Source organism: Hemicordylus capensis, chromosome 2 (assembly GCF_027244095.1).
Source record: "Hemicordylus capensis ecotype Gifberg chromosome 2, rHemCap1.1.pri, whole genome shotgun sequence".
In the NCBI taxonomy this organism is placed as follows: Eukaryota; Metazoa; Chordata; class Lepidosauria; order Squamata; family Cordylidae; genus Hemicordylus; species Hemicordylus capensis.
The window spans coordinates 308,851,045-308,868,126 of NC_069658.1; the positions used below are offsets into that span (position 1 = coordinate 308,851,045).

The 17,082-nt window shown below is 43.0% G+C and overlaps 1 protein-coding gene across 18 annotated transcripts in view; it reads right to left on the reverse strand.

The window, feature by feature from the left end:
* Positions 1 to 17,082, reverse strand: part of CACNA1D (calcium voltage-gated channel subunit alpha1 D) — a 455,958-nt gene that overhangs the window by 258,126 nt on the left and 180,750 nt on the right. For all 18 annotated transcript variants that reach the window (XM_053289171.1, XM_053289170.1, XM_053289177.1 and 15 more), the window contains 3 exons: positions 15,196 to 15,335; positions 12,632 to 12,774; positions 1,475 to 1,627 (listed from right to left, as the gene is read on the reverse strand). In XM_053289171.1, coding sequence (XP_053145146.1) covers positions 1,475 to 1,627; positions 12,632 to 12,774; positions 15,196 to 15,335 — 436 coding nt within the window. The remainder of the gene's footprint in view (positions 1 to 1,474; positions 1,628 to 12,631; positions 12,775 to 15,195; positions 15,336 to 17,082) is intronic.

Consider the following 17,082-nt stretch of genomic DNA (forward strand, 5'->3'; position numbering starts at 1 on the left):
TAAGGTGATATACCCCACCCCACCACGAAAAAAAGCAGAAATACTTTGAGATGGAATCATCAAATGGCTGTACTCTAAGATTACAAACCAGCCTTAGCTTTTGCTGAAAGTAAACAGTGAGGGCGGGGGCAATGGAAAGGTTTATACCTTTTTATTGATAAAACTAAGAGAAGTTCAGGCAGTGACTGATCACAGAATATGACGCAGACCATGTCACTTTGCCTATTTTTAAGTATTATATCACACACACAAGAGGCTCTGAATAAACCAGAGGTCTGTTTTAATCTGTAATACCCAGACTCTTGGTAGAAAAAACTCACATTTTTTTAATAAAACATCACACACTTCCTTATATAATTTTTAAAAATTATATTATATTTTAATGAATTGGCTGCTTTTTCATCCACAATGATTATAAAATTAAAATTAATCAGAATTTCAGGATATAAACACAGGATCAGCAGCAAAACAAACATAACCAGAAGAAAGTAAATTCATGCTGAAGGCTTTATGAAACACTGCAGACTTTACAAGACATCGGGATGTAAACACTGATGCAACCCCAGTAAGGAGTTCCATAATCTTGGCCCTGCAACTAAGAAGACATCATGTAGACATGCCCCATGTGGACATCAGTTGCACTTTCTACCGAAGATGACCAGTTTTCATTAAAACATCATACTGCTGAACATCAATGAGGGTATCATTGCCCTATAACAATAGATTTTATTTTGGAAAATTACTTTGGTACACCACTCTGAACATAGGAGAATTGATTAATGATGTCTTTTGTGAACTGTGAATTATCTTCTATATATTTAATTCTCTAAGACGTACCCGTGGCTAATCCCATGCGTGGCAGATCTCACAAGAGTTTGGAGAGCTGCTGGATAGCCAGGGGACAGGCAGGGGTGGGTGGAATGGCGGCAGCAGTTAACAGAGATGGCAGGCGGGGTGAATGCTGGGGAGGAAGGAAATGGAGGAAAGAAACGGGGAGCGGGGAGGAAGAAACTAGTGGGCGGGTGGGGAAAGGAAGAAGCGGGGCAGGAAGAAGCGGGGCAGGAAGAAGCTGGCGGGCAGGCGGGGAAAGGAAGAAGTGAAGGGGGAGAAGCTGGCGGGCGGGCAAAAGAAAACAATGGTGGGTGGGGAAACGGGGGTGGCAGGCAGGTGGGGGGAGGTGGTGGCAGGAAGGTGGCTAGAGGTGCAGATGTTCTGTGCCTGGCCCAGCTAGTATAGATTAATTTAGACCAGGTTTATGTGCTCCAGAGTTAGTGAAAACTGTATACTATGTCAGACAGAGCCCATGACTACTCTGCCCAAACCTACTGACTACTCTAATTCTGAATTCTCAATAAAGGCTAATGTGAAAATCAAGATTCACAATACTTTTAATCTTTGGGGTCTCATTTTTCCCCCAACCTTTGATATAAGACACATTCTGTACAAGGTCATAAATAACAGCTTCTTTACTTACCTGTATCGTCAAAGAAACATGATTTGTGCATTTTTCCAATAAAAAGTTCCAATCCTATAATAGCATAGATTATGATTACAAATAATACCAAAAGGGCAATATGGAGCAAGGGAACCATGGCTTTTATAATGGAGTTCAGGACAACCTGTAAACCTGTAAAACACAAAAAGCACAAACAGAGATAGTGATACTGTATTGTAGCATCACATAATTAGAAGTGGCTTATATAAAAGGAAGAGTAGAAGGCCATCATTATTTTAAAAAAATATATATGGCTGCCTTACTACTTAATCTTACTGATCAAAGTCAGGGTTTTGGAGCTACTCCATTGAGAAGACTGTCAATTGCCAAGGCTGCTTCAGGAAATCTGAAGCTTTGTGTTCCCTCAGCTTCAAATATCTTGCCTAAGTTGTCTGGCTTTATGTAACAGAGAGAGATAGAAATAGGAAAAGTGGTACATAGTATTTATATGGAATATACATACATGGAGAGGGGGTGGGGGAGAGAAGAGATTTTGCCACTAATTAACTAGAAGAGGGTCTTGGTGGGGTTTGTTCCTGATCTAGAAAAAGTGAAAGAAATGTTTAAATAGATGCACAATTAAAACAATATGCTGGTGGGCTGCTTTAAAAATAAATAAATCTTGCCAACAGGGCAAAGGAAGGGAATTAGGGGAAAGACCAGCTCTTGCTTAGACTGATAAAAGTCCACACACAAAATTAGAGGTATTGGTCTCCTTGCTGTGAGAGTTTTGCATCTGACCAAAAGGCTTTCTGCTCACTCATGGCATAATTCCCACAATTGCTTGATCCTCCATTGAAGTAATTTCGCTAAATCTGTACCAATTACCATCATTTCCATGGCAACAGATTATGGTCTAATAAACACAGCATTATGACCTTGCTTCTGGATCAGATGTTAAAAGCAAGAGATGAGAGGGAGAGAGGTTTCATTCAATCTGAAACATCATCAAAAGACAGCAATGTATGGCAATAAAACAGAAAGGATTATATACAAATCCACTTGTGATTTTGTTGAACTGCTCGTTTTAACAGTCCTCTCAGTTTTAGCAAACTACACTTTCATTCTCTGAATAGCAGTTTTCACAATGTTTTTGCTTAGAAACTCTAAGGTTCCTTAGAAGATTATCAGGGCACTTCTGCATGAGAATATCCAATCCTTCCCTCAATGCAGCCATGAAAGGCAATGTTAGGTTGCATTCTGGAGTGCATCCTCAGTTCATGCAGGATGATAGCTGAGTCATTACTCTGCACACACTGAATATGTGCTCTATAATGCACTTCAAAATACTATATAATAACATGGTGTTGTGTTATATACACAGAGGGTAGGAAGTCTGAAAGCGACTGCACTAGAAGCAATACACTTACGGCTACCATGTGTAATGGGGTATATAATGAGAACATACATGTCCTCATTTCCATGAGGCGAGGGTGAGGAACATCCTTGAGGAGAGGCAATCTCTCTGGTATTTGCCCATCCACTTCAAGACAGAGGTCAGTAGAGATGTACACGAACCACTGTTCAAACTTTGGTTCAAGCACCTTTTGGGCAGGGGGACCAGGAACTTAAGAAAAAGGAGAGTAGGTCCTTACCTGCTCTCCACACCCATGCGGTGCGTATCCATAGAAGCCCCGTAGGACATCAGCATGCACATGGCATCCACATGGCATCCACACATGCACAGTTGCCATGTGCATGCTGATGCCGCGCAGGGCTTCTAAGGACACTTAGCAGGAAGCTTCATGGGGCGGCAAAAAGCAGGTAAGGACCTGCTATCTTTTTTCTTAAAGTTTTTGGTCCCCCTGCCCATCCCTAGCAGTCAGTTCTACCAGTTCCCAGAGGCCAGGGCTACCAGTACAAGAAATAAAGCCCGTAAACAGACTTAGTCACCTTTGTGCTAATGGCCGGGGCTGCCCTGGCATGGGAAGCCAATAGGGATGTGCGAACCGGTTCAAATTTGAACCAGGGTGGTTCGAAGGTTCGAATTCGAACTGAACCAGCCATCAGGTTCGAGCTGCAGGTTCGAATTTGAACCGAACCAGGGGGTGGTTAGTTTCGAATCGGTTTGAACCAGTCTGGACATCCAAAAATTGGTACGATGGTAGCTAGCACCCAGGGGTACCTGCCACCCAAACCCCAAAGCAATTGGACACTCGCATGATTTTTTATGAATTTTTGAAAAATATTTTTATTTTTTTCTCATAGGGTATAATGGGACTCGAACCAGGGCATTATACCTTATTGTGGAGCACCCATGGGTGCCAACAACCACCCAAACCCTGAAGCAATTGGACACTCCTATGATTTTTTATGAATATTTGAAATATTTTTAATTATTTTTTTCATAGAGTATAATGGGAACAGAACCAGCCCATATACCCTATTGTGGAGCACCTAGGGGCACAAAAGCACGGTGGGTGGTAGACAGACAGGGGTGCCTACCACCCACAAAACTCCAAGGCAATTGGACACTCCTCTAATTATTGATGAATTTTTAAATTATTTTTGAATTTCTCATAGGGAATAATTAGGATTGCAGCAAATGTATAGCTTCACGATGGGGGGAAAGGGGTGTCCTAGAGCAGAGTGTGATGGGTGGTAGTTCCTAGGGTGGGCAAGGAAGCTATCAGAATTATTTGAAAGGAATTGGGCAAAGGGCTGATTTTTAAATGATTTTTGAAATTTATGCGTCTTTAAGGTTTTTCTCCATAAAGAAGCATGCGGGTGTCAGCAAATGTATAGCTTCACGTCGGGGGCAAAGGGGTGGCCTAAAGCAGAGTGTGGTGGGTGGTAGTGCCCAAGGGGGGCCAGAAAGCTATCAGAATTATTTGAAAGGAAATGGGCAAAGGGCTGATTTTTAAATGATTTTTGAAGTTTATGCGTCTTTAAGGTTAGCAGATGAGAGTGGATTCATGGTTTGTCATTGAAAATCTTACATGCTACCAAAGAATCTACACTCAGAACACTTCAGAAACAACAAAACCCAGTACCCCATGGGTTAGCACCCCATGGGGGTGGTTGGCACCCTCTTTGCACTAGACCACCACTCACTCTGGGCCACCCCAGCACCCCACAAGTGGCTTTAAGGTTTTTCTCCATAGGGAAAAATGGAGGTTTCAGCAGCCCCATAACTGCACTTTAATCAATTAAAAACCAGCCCTTTGCCCAATTCCTTTCAAATAATTCTGATAGCTTCCTTGCCCACCTTGGGAACTACCACCCACCACACTCCGCTCTAGGACACCCCTTTCTCCCTGACGTGAAGCTATACATTTGCTGCAATCCTCATTATTCTCTATGAGGAATTCCAAAATAATTTTAAAATTCACCAATAATCAGAGGAGTGTCCAATTGCCTTGGAACTTTGGGGATAGTAGGAACCCCGGTTGTCTACCACCCACCCCACCTTTGTGCCCCTAGGTGCTCCACAATAGGGGATATGGGCTGGTTCTGGTCCCATTATACCCTATGAGAAAAATAATTAAAAATATTTCAAATATTCATAAAAAGTTATAGGGGTGTCCGATTGCTTCGGGGTTTGCATAGTTGTTGGCACCCATGGGTGCTCCACAATAAAGAATAATGAGCTGGTTCGAGTCCCATTATACCCTATGAGAAAAAAATAAAAATATTTTTCAAAAATTCATAAAATATCGTACGAGTGTCCAATTGCTTTGGGGTTTGGATGGCAGGTACCTCTGGGTGCCAGCTACCATCGTGCCAATTTTTGGATGTCCTAACCGGTTCAAAACGGTTTGAATTTGAACCGAACCAGGGGGAGGTTCGAGCAAAACCAAAACCGAACCACCCCGTCCTGGTTTGAACCTGGTTCAAATTCGAACCAAACCAGGCAAATCGGTTTTTTGCACATCCCTAGAAGCCAATGTGCAGGAGGTGCTGGATAGACCAGGCCTCCAGCAGCCAGGATAGTTTGGGCACTTCTCCACCTGAAATAGTGGTTGGCTGTGGCAACCCAGTACACTGGAGGCCAAGTCTACTGACACAGCCAGCCCATTCAAATCAATTTCAATCCACTGTCAAATCAAATCAACCCTCTGTCATACCAATAGCCAGGTCCATTGCCATCACCATGGAACATAGGAAGTTGCCATATACTGAGTGAGACCATTGGTCTATCTAGCTCAGTATTGTCTTCACAGACTGGCAGCGGCTTCTCCAAGGTTGCAGGCAGGAATCTCTCTCAGCCCTATCTTGGAGAAGCCAGGGAGGGAACTTGAAACCTTCTGCTCTTCCCAGAGTGGCTTCATCCCCTGAAGGGAGTATCTTACGGTGCTCACACTTCTAATCTCCCATTCATATGCAACCAGGGTGGACCCTGCTTAGCTAAGGGGACAAGTCATGCCTGCTGCCCCATTTTAGTCAATTGGTAGACCCACCCTCTGGATTTCCAAAAATTTATTATTTTTATTTTTATTACTTACTAATACTATATTACTACTACTACTTCTACTAAAAATGAGGAAAAGGTGTCCTCATTTTCCATGTTGAAAATACAGTAGCCCTAATAATCACACTATAGTAAGATTGATGGGGTTATGGAAAAAAGTGGGGACAGGAAGAAGTTCAGGGGTAAGAGCACCTCTGGGAACAGCAGCAGTTACATGGAGCAAGTGCAGAGAAATGCAGAACACTGTGATATTAGGATGCTTTAGGAAATGAGTAAGCTGTACTACTAAACTTAATGGACAGGAACAACAGGTTGCTTACCTGTAAATGGAATTCTTCTAGTGGTCATCTATTCATTCACACATATGGGGGCTTCACACATGCACTGAAGCTCCTTCGAGAACCTTCCAAAGCTTTCGGTCCCTATAGCATTTTGGCAGGAACTCCTCACCCACAGCGGTACAGCATCTGGCTTCCCTCAGTTTGAGTGTCCGCCGATCTGAAAGAGACTGCAATGGGGAGGAGGGGAGGGTGTGTGAATGAACAGATGACCACTAAAAGAACTCCAATTACAGGTAAGCAACCTGTTGTTCTTTGATGTGGTCTCTGTTGTTCACACATGTGGGCATATCGCAAGCTCACCTACCTGGAATGCAGCAATGCTCACACAAATGCGGAGTCCTGTCTCAATCTTAGGTCCAATGCATAATGTGAATTGAATAATGGGTAATGAGGGAGTGTGATTCAGCTGACATTGCAGCTTTGCAGATAACATCTATAGGTTTACCTGCAAGTTGGTACATCAGAGTAATTTCTCTGACTATCCACCGTGCTAAGGTATGAACAAAAGGGCATTAGTAGTTCTAACAAATGCCGACCTTTCTTTGTAGGAAGCAAAACACCTTCGCATGTCTAAGTCCATTCCGCTGGCGTGGAAGGGTTCAAGGAAAAAACACAGCGGGAGACAGAAGCTGAGATCTATGGTACATGGAGACCACCTTAGGGAGGAAAGTGACATCTGGACATAACTTGACTTTTATTTTTGTGGAAGACAAGTTAAGGAGGATCCATTCTCAAGGCACGGAGTTTACTAACCCTGTATGCCAACGTGATGACCACCAGGAATGAAGTTTTCCAGATAAGCAGCCAACGATCACAGGTAGCCAGTGGAACAAAGTGTTTATGAACTAGTTGTGCGGGGACCAGGGGAAGGTCCCATGGTGGTCACATCAGTGGTTTGTTTGGGTAAAGATGTGAGAGTCCCTTAAAAAACCATTTGACTATGGGGTCAATAAATGGCGATATTCTGCCTTTGGGCAAAGGTGAACAGTGATAGCTGCCAGATGGACCCGCAGGGAGGACTGGGATAGTCCACAAGTCTTGAGATGTAAAAGGTAATTCTGGAGAACATTCAGTGGTGTCAAGATGGTTCAATCACCTTGGAAACTGCATAGGTTGAAAAATGTTTCCACGAGTTCATATGTTTTTTCTCGTGGATGGTTTCCTGGCCTTGACTAATACAGGTTGAAGGTGAGGTTTTAGCTCAGGCAGAAGAACCAAACCTTGAGATACAGTCACTACACATCCGGGTAGTGGATGGAGCTGCACTCCTGTGTGAGGAGGTGTGGGAGTTGGGACAGGCGGTAAAAGCCTCCTGATGATAGAAATAGAAGGAACGAGTACCAGGACCATCTGGGCCAACGTGCGGCTATCAGGATAGCTCTTGAGCACTCCTTTCTTGTTTTCCAGAGTACTTTCGGGAGCAGCAGGACAGGCGGAAGCAGGTAGAGGAAGTCCTTGTCCCAGGCAATCGCAAATGCATCCCAGCAAATTTTTGCCTATTCCCGCCCTGGAACAATAGTCAGGGCACTGGCAGTTTGTCTGTGAAGCGAACACAACTAAAGTTGGGGTCCCCCAGAGGTAGAAGATATGATGGAGAACTATTCAGTCCAAACACAACTTGTGATAAGCCAAAAATGTTCTGCTGAGGTAATCTGCCAGCACATTTTCATGCCCTGAATTTGGATTCCTGACAGTTCCACGCACTGTTCCCTACAAGGCGTGCACATGTGCTCATGTGGTTTTTGATGTCCACTCAGTTAATTCTAGATTCCACTCAGGATGAATCAGGAAGGTCCCACTCTGAATGCACGTGCGCTCACACTTCCTTGATATTGTCACCCAGAACAAAACTCATTCCACACATGGATGATAAAAATTAGAGATAACACTGGTTCCATGTTGTGTGCAATTGCCCAGTTCAGGATACGTAATGTGCGGTATGTGAGGCCCCCCTGTCAGTTCAGATATCCCTTTGCTGTGGTGTTGTCCATCTGGACCTGAGCATGGTGACCTCTGAGGTAGGAGAGAAATCCTTTCAGGGCTTTGAAGTTTGCTAGAAGCTCCAGGAAATTAATGCGTTGTTTGCACTCTGAGTGGAACCAGTGCCCACTGATCTGATAGTCGGAAGCATGGACTCCTCAGCCAGTCTCAGATGCATCCATCACGATTTTCACTAGTGGTTTTGAGGAAGAGAAAGGAAGTCCTTGCCAGAGATGTTGTGCAGAAGTGCACCAATGAAGAGTCTATTGAACTGGCCTGGGCAGGTGCAGGACATTCCACTGGCATTGCACTGACTAGCTGTTTACTTGAGGGTTGAAGTGGTCCTGAAACCATCTCTGCAGAACCCTCATTCTGAGTCTGGGATGGGACAGAGCTGGGGTCGTAGAAACCATGTGCCCCAACATCCTCTGCATGCTACATGCAGAGTGGTATGAGCTAGAGAGTAGCCTCTTCGCCAGCTCGGAATAGCATAGAAGCTTTGATTTGGCAGAAGCACTTGGCCATTCACTGAACTGAAGACCACCCCAACAAAAGGGATGACCCTTGTAGGGATCAGGATAGATTTCTCCCAATTTATCCCAATTTATTTGAAGACCAAGGAGCAGTGTGATGGTCGTCCTGACATGTGCTCTTAGAATGTGGGGAGAGGGGGCTGTCAAAAGCCAATTGTTGAGGAAAGGGAATATTTTAATATTTTGCCAATGTAAATGCATGACCACCACCGCCATGCATTTGGTAAAAATGTGTGGGGCCATTGAAAGCCCAGCTGGGAGGAACTTCTATGCTGAATGTCCCATCTGGAAGCATCAGAACTATCGATGTTGCAGCCGAATTGTAATGTGATAGTAGGCATCACTGAGATCTATAGAGGCAAACCACACATCCTCTGACAGTAGAAGGACAATGTCTGGGACTGTGACCATGCAAAAACAGGTGTACTTTACAGAACAGTTGAGATCCCTGAGGTCCAGAATAAGCCAGGCTTAGGCACTGCAAAGTAGGGGGAGTAGAAGCCTGCCTCGGAATCTTTGGCTCTATCTCATCTTTCAGAAGCAAAGAATCCAATAGTGTCAGAAGGAGATAGAGCCTGTCCTCAAAGACCAAGTGCCGGCCTTCAAGACCTGGGTGTCACGTACATTTTGAGAAGTTGAGGGCCTTCAACTTCGGTTGGGGTTGTTTCAAACCCGAATATCCAGTGGGCTTTCTGAAATATTCCTGATGGTGGGGATGAAATGAGTGATTGAAACCTTGAGATTGGGAAGATGTAGAGGATTTTGAGGGTGACAGTCTGTTCCACTTGAAGTGTTTGTAGGTTCTGGATTGCGAGGATGTGAAACTCATAGAGTGAGCAGTATTTCTCTGTGTATTGTTTCTGTAATTCCATCAGTACTGAACAGAGCTTCACCATCGAAAGGGAGATCTTCAATCCTTGACCTTGCCTCTGGAATGATACCAGAAGAATGTAGCCATGCATTGTGACAGAAAGCTAGAGGAGGCCATAAACATGGCAGCATAGTCAGCTTGATGTCTTAAATAATGCAACTGTTCAGCTAGCAGGAATGCTTCCTTCCTAATAGTTGTTGCCAATTCCTTCTGGTATGGTGGAAGCTGGTCTGGGAAAGGGATCAATTTCTCCCACAGGAAGTGATTGTACCTCCCCATAGAGGCCCGGTAATTGACCATTTTTAATTGAAGGGTGGAGGTCAAATGCTGATGCCTCCCAATCAAATCCAGTTTTCTGCCCTCACGATAAATAGGCATTGACAGGGCCTTTTTGCGCTATCTCGACCACAACAGAGTTGGGTGTGGGATGTTTTTGGAGAAATGAACGTTTAGTTTTTCTTTGTGCAATTAAAATGTCTTTTTGTTGAGAGTTTGGAGTTATTATTTGCGTTGCATAGCCAACACATCAACTTATTCTATAGAAAGACTCCACTATCTTTGAAGTTGGCTGGATCGAAGATGATTCTTGCCCAGTAGGTGTGGGTAATATCTAATAGTAGTTTGAACACTGGGAGAGAAACAGGAAGCAGAGTCAATATGGGCACACATGAGCAGCAGAGGCAATAAGGTTAACGATGGGGTTCTCGAGGGACCTTTGGGTCTGAGTGACCAGAAGACCCAGAGAAGGTGCCATAGGTTGCATGTATTCTAAATGGTCCCTGACCTCCTCAGTGGGTGATTCTGGTTTAGGATCCTGAACACTCCCTGGCAAGGAGAGTGTTCTCTCCTTGCCAGGGGCAAGGAGAGAACACTCAGATGGATCAGTTTCCTCACCGGAGAGTTCATCTGGCCAATCTGTTTCAGGAGAAGGCTGAGCTTGCGCAGGGTGCAATGGTGGTTCCAGGAGGACTTCAATGTCCCGTGACAGGGATGCTGCAGTGTGACTAGTTGGGGCAGTAGGTGCAACTGGTACTGTTGAAGTTTGAAAATGTAGATTCAAAAGGAGTGGAAGAGAAGCAGTCCCAGTCGTTGGTTGCATATGTCGATGAGCAGGGTCAAGTGGTCATCAAGGAGGAGATCGTGATGTGGACCTTGCATAGCACCTTGCATGTTTATGGACCTGAGAGCACAGAGGGCTCCTGCTTCTGTACCAACAAGGCAAATGAGGACTTTGGGTATAAGGGGAATATCCAGATAATCATGATCGAGACCTAGAAGGAGATGAATGAATCCTTGTTCACCTTTCACCATAGTGAGGGGAAGGGGATCTCGAATAGGTGGCCACCTTTCTTCCCAGTCATGACAACCAGATGTGTGGGTGTCATGGTATGCATGATGGTAAGAATGGAAGTCAGACCTATCTCGTGGAGGGTAATGGTTCCATGATAGTCATAATGTTCTTCCATATAGGGCTCCAAGAGATCGTCCTCAAAGTCAGAGTAATAATCACCATCAAGATGGGGGTCCCTTGGTCAGGGAAAAGGGTTTCTAGGTTTCAGTACTGAGAGGCTCAGTGCTGAAGTCGTGTTTCCCCTTAGGATCATGGCCAGAGTTGGCGGTGGCTCAAAAGTCGATTGAACTATAGTCAGAGCTGCCACAGGCTCTAATACTGAGTCAATGTGTCTTGGGGTAGGAATCAGGTCCGCCTCTGTGACTTCACTGAACATGGAGGGTCCAGGCAAGGGATTCTTATGCGGAGACCCTTTGCCTTGAAGCTGGGTGGCAATTTCAGCTTTGGTTAGAAGTGGTCTCGGTGGCAGTTTTCTTTTTAGGGATGCACAGCAGCCCATGCAAGAAGGAAACTGGAATGCAATGTCTTCAGCTTGGTGAGCAGCTCCAGAGGGCCATGCTTTTTTTGTCTCTTTTTCCCCAGCAGCTATTTTGTGTATTAGGGAAGCAAAACTGGGGCCAAAGGCGCTCCTGTCGTAGACATGCTAGACACCAAGTCTGAGGTCAATGTCGAACGTGCTCCATTTCCATTGGAGGTCAAGGTCAATAATGAATGCACTCCTTTTGCATTGGAAGCTAAGGATGGTACCGAGGCAATGGTGGCATTCTTCGGTTTTGTACTGAGCTCAGACACTCCCATAAGAGAAGAGTGTGTTTAAGGAGCTATAGATACCAGGGAAGTGATAGCCATAATAGAAGTAGCTGAAGAAGCCAATAAAGCCTTTCCCAAAATAATAGATCGTAGTCTTTGGGCTCTGTTCTTCCTGATTTGTTTAGAGAATTTTAGGCAATGGGGACAAGAGTCTACATTGTGGGCTTCGCACAGGCAGAGGAGACAGTGAGAGCAGCCATCTGGCTATGGGATTTCGGCACAGCAAATTGTGCACCGTTTAAACACAACTTTACTCTCCATACAAGGGGGACGGGTGAAAGAAAAAGGGCAAAGTAAATCCTCTTTGTTCCCCCCTTTTTTTGTCAAAGAACAAAGTCAGACCCACAGAGGGGTGGGAGTGGGGGGTCAGAAAGAAAAGAAAAAAATGCAACCATAAAGAAAAAGCTACTATCTAAGAAGGAAAGAGAGAATAAAATTAAAAGAAATAACAGGGATTACTTTGTCTTAGATAAAGAGCTAAGGAAGGATCCTTGAGCTGGAGCTGTTGACACAGCGACGGACAACAAACTGAAGGAAGTTGTACCACTGTGGGGGATGGGTTCCCACCAAAATACTACAGGGATAGAGAGCTTTGGAAGGTTCCCGAAGGCATGTACGAAACCCCCATATGTGTGAACAACAGACACCACGTTGAAGAACTAGTTATATTACTACCATTTACATAATATCTAGTTTGGCCCTAAGTCACATAATTCAATTATGAAACAAAGTGAATGAGGATTGTTTTGCACATTTCGTGAACCTCTGTTATATCATACATGCTATTCAGAAACCTCCATATTCAGTTTTCATTCATGCCATAAAATAATTAGACTTACTGGGCACTCCTGATACAAGCCGTAGAGGTCGCAACACACGAAAGGCTCTTAGGGCTTTTACATCAAAGCCACCTGATTTACCACCCGAATGGCTATCCCCTTCTGCTTCTTTGGTAAATTGTTCCAAAATTACACTAAACAATCTGGGAGAAGAAGAGATTCTATCATCCTCCAAAGAAATACACTTTTTTTAAAAAATCCTAACATTAGGTATAATTCAGGAAAACACTTTAGCTGTCAACATGAGCTGTATATCTATGTATTAAATTATTTAAAAAGAAATGCTACAGTGAACAAAATCATAATTTTAGAGATGGTTCAGGCTGACCCAAATTCATCACTCCCAAAACCACTTTTATCATTTTTAATATGAGCAAGACTAATTAAATTTCACACTGGTGTCAAACTCATTGTAACTGCCTTCAGCCAAAATCTTTTTTCATAACCAGTCAGGAACATGTTCATAGTAGGGATGTATGGAACCAGTTCTATTTGAATCCGGTTTGATTCAAACAGGGCCAGTTTGACTGGTTTGAACTCAAACCAGACTGGCCCCCAAAAGAGGGGTGCCAGTCTGAGATCAAACTGAACCAACCCTGCTTTGAATGGAACCAGTTTGGAACACTTTTGTCAGTTTGAGGGGTGTGCTTGTAAAGGGGAATCCGGTGAGGATTACCCATTACAAGCAAAGGGGAACCCTGCATTTAAAATACTTCTGATGGCAACCGGGGGGGGGGGAGGGGTGGCGAGAGAGTATCTTACTGCTGGCGCCAACAGCTCCTCTAAACTCCAGACCTGGTCTGGAGTTGAGCCGCCGCCGCCAACAGTAAGGTGCCCTCTCACCACTACCCTGACTGCCATTAGAAGGATTTTAAATACAGGGTTTCCCTTTGCTTGTAAAGAGGAATCCTCACTGGATTCCCCTTTACGAACATACCCCTCAAACCGGTTTGATCCAGTTTGACTCAAACTGGCTCGAGGACCAGTGGACAAGTTCAAATTCAAACCAAACCAATTTTCTGTGTACACTCCTAGTGCATAGGGTTCTACAAACTAGATTCCATGTAATTCTATCCACACCTTTGTTATTTAACTGCTTTTGACCTTTCCTGGTGCCAATTCCCTGCACAAATGACTACAGACTTTGTTCAGTCAGAAAATGTGAATTGTTACAGTTTGCTGGACAGGCTTGAATTATATACTTTTTTTTAATACAACCATTCCCACACAAAATATAACTCATACCATATTGTTCAGAGTTCATTGCAATGCTTCAAGTTTTAAGTGTGCAAAAATTAAAATAAAGCACAATAAATAAAAATTATTCTAGTTCTGCTTGGGTTCCCCCCACCCCACCTTTTTGCTCTTCTTAGTTAAAACTCGTATAGATTAAGGCTATTCAATTAATGTATACACTCATTTCTACCAAAACGCTAGTCAATCACTATGCATCCTGAGTCTCTCCCATATTTTTACATGGTCCCTGTGTAAGTGAATAGGCTCAGAGCAAATTCAGAGTTGTGGGTTTTTTTCTAGTCAGTGCTATGTTTTGTCCATATTTTCTCCATGGTAAAATTTATTTATTTTTATTTTTAAAAATGTATACCCTGCTTTTCCATTCCAACAACAGAATGCCCAAAGTGGCCAACAACTACCAGATTAAAACAATAAATGTGTAAGAGCCACATAGCGGGCTCAGATTCATAGTGCCCATATACTTGCTATGAGAAAACACTTGTGCTACTTTTAAAACTTATACTATATGGTTCTTTTAAAAACAGAGATTCCATCTGGGAAGGTAAAAAGTAGCATCTGAAGGAGCTCTAAATACATGTTTATAAAAATGTACTGGCTGGATGCAAGATATTTACAAGGCCATTTTTTACAATACAGTACTCCGAACCAGCCCAGTTCAATACACAGGGGAGTAACATGGGTGCACATATCTTCCCCCACTTGGTCTCTCATCGCATAATTGTATGGGGGTGTGGTTAAACCAAACTGCTCCTCAACAAACAGTTCAAATACTACTCTAAAGTAGCATCTGAACTCCGCATTAAGGGGGAGTCCAGACAAATCCCTCTCTGTGCAGTTAGATGATGGAATGCTAGGTGATGGGAGATGTACATACTCATGCTCTTCCCCTCCTTCCCTACATGCTGAATTGGGCCAGTCAGAGGATTGCCCAAATCAGACTACAAATACCATATTATGTGGGTCTGTGATCAAAGCAATTAAGCACTTGATTACTTGACAACACTGAAAATGCCCCCCTTGATGTGTAGCATTACAGTGCCATAATGCTGCAACCTGGGGACTTCAAAGGCAGCACCAATGCTGGTAAGAGCAGGCAGTAGCACAAGCACCACTTCAGTGGTTTCCTCATTGGTTACAAAGAGGAAACCACAGGAACACTGCTTGCGTTACCACCTGATCTAAACAGCAGCTCCATAATGCTGAACATCATGTAAGCCACCCAGATGGATTACTAATTGCTTCACTAATGTAAGTACATAAAATGTAGGAACATTTTTAAAGTTTCTAAAATTAAAAACAAGACTTACCCTACTATTACTATGACAAAATCCAGTAAATTCCATCCATTTCTAACATATGCATTAGGATGTAATAATAATCCATATGCTATAATCTTCAAAAATGTTTCAATTGTAAAAATGATTAGGAAGGCATATTCTACTTTTTCCTGTAAAAGAAAAGAATAAAACTCATCTAGCAATCATTGAAATAGGAAAAAAAGCTTAATTAGCAAACAGATCAAAAGTTTTATTTATTTAAAGCATTTATGAATTGACTCTCCAAATTTTTTAAACATGAGTCTAATTATATTTGCTTAAATTTATATCATTAATTCCTAGTCAGAGGACTGAATTCATCCCAGCACATTCCTGTATACTGCAGTAAGTTTTAAATAATTCATTTATTAAATGAAATGTTTTTTAAATGGCATTTTCACATTCCAACATGGCTTATACTGCTAACTCAAGTTACATTATACCAGAAACAGGCAGAATGTTGGTCCTTTGAAACTGATCTGATCCTGAATTCCCCCAAGCCACGGAGTACTCTTTTGTTGGTTGCTACTTTCAGGCTCTTGACTCTCTTAAGTCTAAAAGTGTCAGAAGGCCAAACTACATGTTAAACACATGGCCCGCAGGGCTGTGCAGAGTCTGATCTGGTTTTGAATCAAATTGAATAAATCAAATTCAGCCTGAACTAAAACACCATCCAGTTTGAGTCAAATCTTGACCAGATCACAATGGATCTATTTGGAACTGACTTAGTCTTTGACGTTCCTCCTACACTTCTCCCCCGTACCTCCCTTAGCAGTCTGCAGCAGAGGCAAGGGGTTCCTAAAGTGAGGAAATAGTGGCTGCAACTTGTGACCTCTGTTTCCAATTGAGTATTGAAAGAGGTTGTGGTTATTTAAAACCCTACAGTTCTGGGAAAGGTGCAGGATTTCTTGAGAACTGTAATCTTTTTAGGGACTTTGGTCATTACAGCCTTCTGCCACTGAGCTTTTCCTGGGACTGCAGGGGTTTGAAAACACACACAGAGACACAAAACTTGGACTCAGTTTGAAAGAGAAGCCACCACACTGCAGTTGCTGCTCCCTTACTGTCTGTCAAGAGCATCTTGCTTCTCTTGCAACTCAGTGAGGTAAGTATAGGGGAGGGAGCATCAAAGCTTGGGATAGCATAGCATAGCCTTTATTTTGGTCTTTGACCAGCATAACAGCAAAATAAACAAAAAACAGTTACGACAATCTCCTCCAAAAAAGTAATAAGGGATCTCTATAAAATTACCTAAGAACATAGTATAATGAGAAGAAGAAGCTAAAAGTTAAGACTATGAACATAAAACTATATGTAAAAATTAATCAACTGGTATCAGAATGATACTGAGTATAAAGGGGGCAAGACAGCAAAATTATGTGCCTAATACAGAATGGTGTTATATCTCATCCCATATTGTATTCTATATTATGTATGGCAATTGCATATCCAACAAGTGGACGCAACATACATACCGGCACTAAAGTTTTTAGTTCTTATTAAACTCTAAATGAAATTTGCTAGCTATGAGGCAGAACTTGGCCACATTATAGGATCTACTGATCTATCAAGAGGAAATTAAGATAAAAAGAATAAGTACAGCCTGGATATGCACTAATATATGGGGAGATAAGCTTATGCTGAATGTCACGATAGTACAAGAGTACATGAGCCATCGTTTCAATCTCACCAGAGCCACAGGGGCAAATAAGCTCTCTGTATGGAATTTTTTGACATCTTCCTTCCATCACAGCTGTGCGCAAGGCATTGCATCGGGCCAGTGTCAGAGCTCTGCAGTACTCTGAGACTGTTAACTGGTTTAAATAGTTGGCGGGGTAAAGCTCAAAACTTGATTGCCCAAAAAGACACCAACCGGAA